General features: G+C 33.2%; 1 protein-coding gene across 2 annotated transcripts in view; it reads left to right on the top strand.

Moving 5' to 3' along the window:
• Nucleotides 1–316: 316 nt before the first annotated feature.
• Nucleotides 317–6,000, top strand: part of LOC128213426 (uncharacterized) — a 28,187-nt gene continuing 22,503 nt past the window's right edge. Inside the window, exons 1-5 of one of the 2 annotated variants that reach the window (XM_052919105.1) lie at nucleotides 317–458; nucleotides 1,122–1,266; nucleotides 2,515–2,603; nucleotides 4,166–4,376; nucleotides 5,148–5,452. In XM_052919105.1, coding sequence (XP_052775065.1) covers nucleotides 330–458; nucleotides 1,122–1,266; nucleotides 2,515–2,603; nucleotides 4,166–4,376; nucleotides 5,148–5,452 — 879 coding nt within the window. In that variant the 5' untranslated portion in view covers nucleotides 317–329. Of the gene's footprint in view, nucleotides 459–1,118; nucleotides 1,267–2,514; nucleotides 2,604–4,165; nucleotides 4,377–5,147; nucleotides 5,453–6,000 lie in introns of both variants that reach the window. The other variant, XM_052919104.1, reaches the window with a different exon arrangement.

The following is a 6,000-nucleotide window of genomic DNA, read 5'->3' as shown; positions in this document are numbered from 1 at the left end:
TAACATATTTGTGACAGAAAGTTCCTGCATAGAACATTGATCACATCTTAACATAGTACCCTTTCAGTTTTATTACACCTTTTGTACATTTTAGCCCGGTCAATTCTCATGGTCTACATGTATTTACGCCAATGAACGCGTACATGGAAATTCATCCTATATATTTCATCATATCTTTAAAAATAGCCAAGCGTGATGCGGATACATTGATACATCCTGCATAATGCTTAATCGATTATAAAATTTCTATATATTCGAGCAAATCCAATTGTGACGTCATTAGATAAAATGGGGAAGTTACTAACACCGGGGAAAGTTGAAATTTAAAAATGGCAAGTTTAGACATCCCCGGGGATTCAGACGGCGGAACCTCTACAAACAAACTTACAGCAGCTCTATCATCAGTGGATGCAAATGCAATGATATTGCGGTTTGCGGGTAAACCGGCAAAACATACGGTAAGAGTCATCTTATAATTAGATAGATAGATAGATAGATAGATTTATTCGTGCATATATATATGTCATAGTAACAAACCAAATATCTCATAAAGTTATAACACAGACTGATTAACAAAGTATTAGTGATGATATCTATACTAAAACACAACATCATTAGAATGCTTTGGATACTGTACATACGTGCGTTAATAAAGATTTAATTCAATGTGACAAAACTAACCACTCAATTAAATCCACACCCAATTTCTTTTAACTTCTGACATAGAATTTTGTGATCTACGGTATCAAATGCCTTTTGAAGATCCAGCATAATCATTCCTGTATATAGACCTTTGGAATTTTGTTGTTTTACAAGTGGCTCGATTTTTGGAAAGAAATAATATTATATGAACAATGACTTTGATCATGGTACGACCCATTTTTTGGCAATAACATTTATAAATTAGAGCCACTGTAATTAAAGGCTTAATGATCCTCCCCCAGTTTCTCCGAAATAACAGTAATAAAAGTATACTTCTACAAACACACAATGAGTTTTTCAATATGAAAACAAAACACTTAAAATAGAAATTAGATGAAAGAATCAAGTCCATGTGTCCAATTGATTCACCTGTATTTCGGGTTGATTGACTGATGCATTTCTTTTTTAATTTATAGCAGGGGGAGGAGAAGAAAAAGAATCAAACACCAAAGATATCCAAAGTGAAAGAGTCCAAAGTGAAAGAGTCCAAAACCAGGGAACAAAGGAAGAAAAGTGTAGCCAGTGTTGGAGCAAAACCAAACATTGTAAAAACAAAGGCTGATGGTACAGTTTGTTTAAATACAGATACAATTTAGCAGACTGAATGCTAATGTCCGTTGGACATTCGGACATGTCCGTCATATTTCAATTTTGACTGACGAAAACTTCTGTTTTGGTCAGTCAGAATGTCCGGAAAAATTACAGTCTGCACCATTTAATTTTCGGAAAATTTACTTTCAGTTTCAATTTGATAGTTTTCAATAAATGTTCAGTGTTATTTTTAACTATTATATCATGATTATTCAGCGTGTTAATCCATCTATCACTGTTATCGTAAAAGCCGAAAATACACGTAAAATTCTGATTTCATCACTTGACAGTCAGAATTTTACCGAAATTTTAAAAAATTCCATATATATTTTTTTCTGCGAGATGGTTCCCAGCAATCATGTTAATTTAAATATGATGATGAATACCGTGTTGACACTCTTTCTGCTCTGTTTAACCTTGTCATCGAATAACAAGAAATTAACTTTTGTTTTTGCATAAATGTTGTGTATGATTTTGGTGTGTATTCCTATTTGTTGTATTTTATAACCATACAGTATCTTTAATTTAAGATTAATAAAAAGAGTTTGATCTACCTGCTCCAGGATTGGACGATCTGAAGGAGGGCTAATAATGTAATTTTTGGGGAGGCAAGGGAGAAAAAAAATGATGAGAAGAAGATGAAAAAAATCGAAATATCACGTTTTTTGTCTTGATGTTTAGCTTCCTTTTGTTCAATTTATAACAGTAGGACACATCCAACCAAGAAAATCTAAATATGTTATATAGTGGGAAATCACCGAACTCATTTAAATAAGTGGCTTAAAGGGGCTATACACCAGATGATACAATTGCAAGAAAAAAAGTAAATTGTCAAAAGTTGCATAAAATTGACATCGTTGTGTACTGTACAACGCATGAATTTTACTTACTGATGTATCACATCGCATATGACACATGCATCTTTCGCAATTTGTGCACATTTTTTCAATTCGAAATTTTATACTATTGTCTACCATGCAAATCCCAGTAAGTTTAAAAATAGTGTCAGTATATTTACCTGTACTCATAAACATATATGAATTAAACTGGGAAACCATTATGCACTATTTTAAATGGGGAAACACAGCTGAGACAAACATGATTGTTGTATTTGATTAAAAGATTCATGATCACATTATGAATGCAATTTTATTTTCATTAAATTTTAAATAAGTAATTCAATTAGCTTATAAATAATAAATCAGTTTTGTTCCCTACCAGAGCCAGAAAGACCAGGAATGTTGAATGAGATGGACTATAACTCCCTTGACATGGAGTTGGATGAGAGCACCATTGCCACTTTCAGAGACGTATGTATACACGCACATAATGGCATCGACTTTTACAAAGTGTGGCTCAGCTAGGTTAAACTACATCTAGATTGCCAAGTAAAAAGCATCCATTATACTTAAGCCATTTGTTAGTTTTTTGTTGTATGGACATGTGATATCTATAGTTGATTTTACCTTGGGTGTTGTAGGGACATGTGATATCTATAGTTGATTTTACCTTGGGTGTTGTATGGACATGTGATATCTATAGTTGATTTTACCTTGGGTGTTGTATGGACATGTGATATCTATAGTTGATTTTACCTTGGGTGTTGCATGGACATGTGATATCTATAGTTGATTTTACCTTGGGTGTTGCATGGACATGTGATATCTATAGTTGATTTTACCTTGGGTGTTGTATGGACATGTGATATCTATAGTTGATTTTACCTTGGGTGTTGTATGGACATGTGATATCTATAGTTGATTTTACCTTGGATGTTGTATGGACATGTGATATCTATAGTTGATTTTACCTTGGATGTTGTATGGACATGTGATATCTATAGTTGATTTTACCTTGGATGTTGTAAGTAAAACAGTGGTTAAAACAGATTGTTTTAATTTGTCAATGTTGAGCAGCATTTGATAGCACCAATTGTGTTTTCATTTGTTTATGAAGTGTTTAACATTTTAATACTGTACAACAACAAATGAATTAACACTTTTTGTAGAGTCCATAAACTGAATGCCTAATGTTGATTTTAATGTGTTTAATGTTTAAATAAAATGTATTAGTCAAATTTTAAGGGAAATCAGATCAAGTCTAGCAATCGAAAAATAAAAACGTGCAAAAATAAAATAAACATTTAGCGAAGTAATATTTCATAATACCTCTATATTTATAAAGATACGAAATACACTAAGTCTTAAAAATAACCAAAATCGAACATCAAATTCATTTTAGAAAAAAAAAATAGAAATTGGAATGTCATAAAGTATAATGAGTGAACTGACGGATACTTCCTTTCATAGTTTCATATACTACAGGCTTTGCCAAATAATTTGGTGTATAACACTGCTTTTTCTACATTTGTTGCCAATATTCACTAAATTCCACAAATTGTCACACAACTATCATTATGCAGGTCAGTATTAGAGGTTTAACACACAGGTGGTATAACCTCTCAATGACCTTAACAGTTGAACATTCAAATGCTTCATACAAGATACAAGACCAGTAAAATGCTTAATAATTTTGAAAGAATGTTGCACGTTAAAAAATATAACAATTAAGAAAATATTCCGAAAATTGGAATATTTAGGTGATGGCAGTCTGGCACACCATTGGCTTGTGTATCTTTACAGTAAATTTACTACAAACACTTAAGTCAAAACATATTTCTGTTTTATGGTAAAATGCATATAGTAAGACTAGTCATAGACTCAGAAAACAGCGACCATCATCTTGACCATCAGACATCTCCCCTATCAAATATATCAAGAATCGCTCAAGCCAAAAAATGCACACAAATACCTTTAGAGACTATTATTTGTTACCAAATTTAGATAAACATTAAAGTACTTGTTGGTTTCAGCTTTTCAACATGCTAGACCAATGGAACCAGGGGATCATCACAGCGGACAACCTGTATGAGGAGTTGCGTCATGTAGACAGTGAGGTCACCATCAATGAGGTAGAGGACATCCTCAAGAAGGCCGACAAGAACATGGACGGGACCATCGACTTCGATGAGTTCTGCCTCCACATGGCCCACACTGGTGGGTCCCCCCCAAGTAATGGACATGGTAAGACAGGTGCTGCTTAGTTGTGGTGTCTCTCACGCTCAGGAAATTATAAAATATTGAAAATGAATTAAGCAGATCTGCTGTAAAATTCAATATTGCGATTTTAAGCTGTTTGATCAGGATGCAAATTTAAAAACCAAGCAAAATATTATATAATGTCCCCAAATGTTAAACCCTTCAATTTTCCAGCAATTACATAAAAGTATCACTCAAAATTTAAATGATTAACAGTAGTTTATCTCCAGCATTTAAAGTCTGACTATAAGATTGGTAGTTTATAATGAAAGACAATCAACAGATATAAACAATAAATGTGGTCATAGCCAAAAACATAAATAAATTTACAATAACAAAGACAATATAACAGTTTTGTGATGAGAAGGGTTACAGAATAAGATGTTCATATTTGCATAAGATTAACATGTATCAAGTAATAGCATTTTTATGTTTTTCAGTGGCAATATAAGTATACTTAAGCAAATTTGGGAATTAAAGATATATTCTCAGCACTTAATAAACTGCAAATTTTTTGCTGAGTTGGCCAGTGGCAATAATATTTAGGTAAACACATATTTCTAATATCATTACAAAATGGGCATACACAAATGAAATTGGAATTGTTCTGACAATCATATCATATTATTATACACACATTTTCTTTCTTCTCTAAGTATATTTCTAAATCGCCCTTTTTCTATTAGCCAATTTATGGGCTGAACAACATAATATATTATCTTGTTTTGAAATCAGCACTGCTGTTTTTGATTGCAGATGATGAGGAGACCAAGAAAAAGTATATAAAGAGGAAGAAGCTGTTTTACTTGGCCATCACCCGGTTCTCCAAGCTGACACTTGCTGACATTGAGAATCTATTCCGCAAGCATGCCCCTCATGTCATCAGTCACTACACGGCAGGTGTGCGCTTGATTGGCCTGACAACCAGACAGATGGAACGAGAGATGGCCAAGATGCAGAAATCTGCAGCCAAAAATGACTCCCCATATGCTAAACCGTTACAATTTGTGCATATGGGAGCTAAAAAGATTGTTCGTAGAGAAAAGAAAAAGTCCTACAAGGTATTAATATCAAGGAATGAAATATTCTACTAAAGTATTTCTTAATTAAAAAATTGTTTTGAAGATTTAAAAACATCAGCAAACTTCTAAACTTATGTCTAAGTATGCTGCAATGACGGAGGTGCTGAAGCTTGTAGAGCAAGGACAGAGGTTGCAGCCCAAATATTTAGGATTATAATGAAAAACGGCCATTTTCATGACTTTTCCTTAAAATTTCCAGTAAGGCCACACCAAATTGATAACTTGTTCATCGGATTTTTTCCAAAAAAATAATGGGGCGAGCGAGCGAAATAATAATAAAAATATTTGTTTTGCATTTAGCGAAAAAGAGCAGCGAGCGAAGAGCGAACAAATATATATAGACATTTAATTGATATATTTAAAGAAACTTACCAAGGTGAAGTTTAATCTGGATTTTATCGACTGCAAACTCCTCGAGGGTTCACACAGAGATGACGTAGCTCATCAATTATGTAGAATCAGTCTTCAGAGCTAATTCCAAACTATCATGGAGGCCCATGATAAGTTTGGATGTTGTGAAATTATGG

Source organism: Mya arenaria, chromosome 13 (assembly GCF_026914265.1).
Source record: "Mya arenaria isolate MELC-2E11 chromosome 13, ASM2691426v1".
Classification (NCBI taxonomy): domain Eukaryota; kingdom Metazoa; phylum Mollusca; class Bivalvia; order Myida; family Myidae; genus Mya; species Mya arenaria.
The sequence above is the reverse complement of the archived record's forward strand: the minus strand, read 5'-3'. Positions and strand labels throughout refer to the sequence as shown.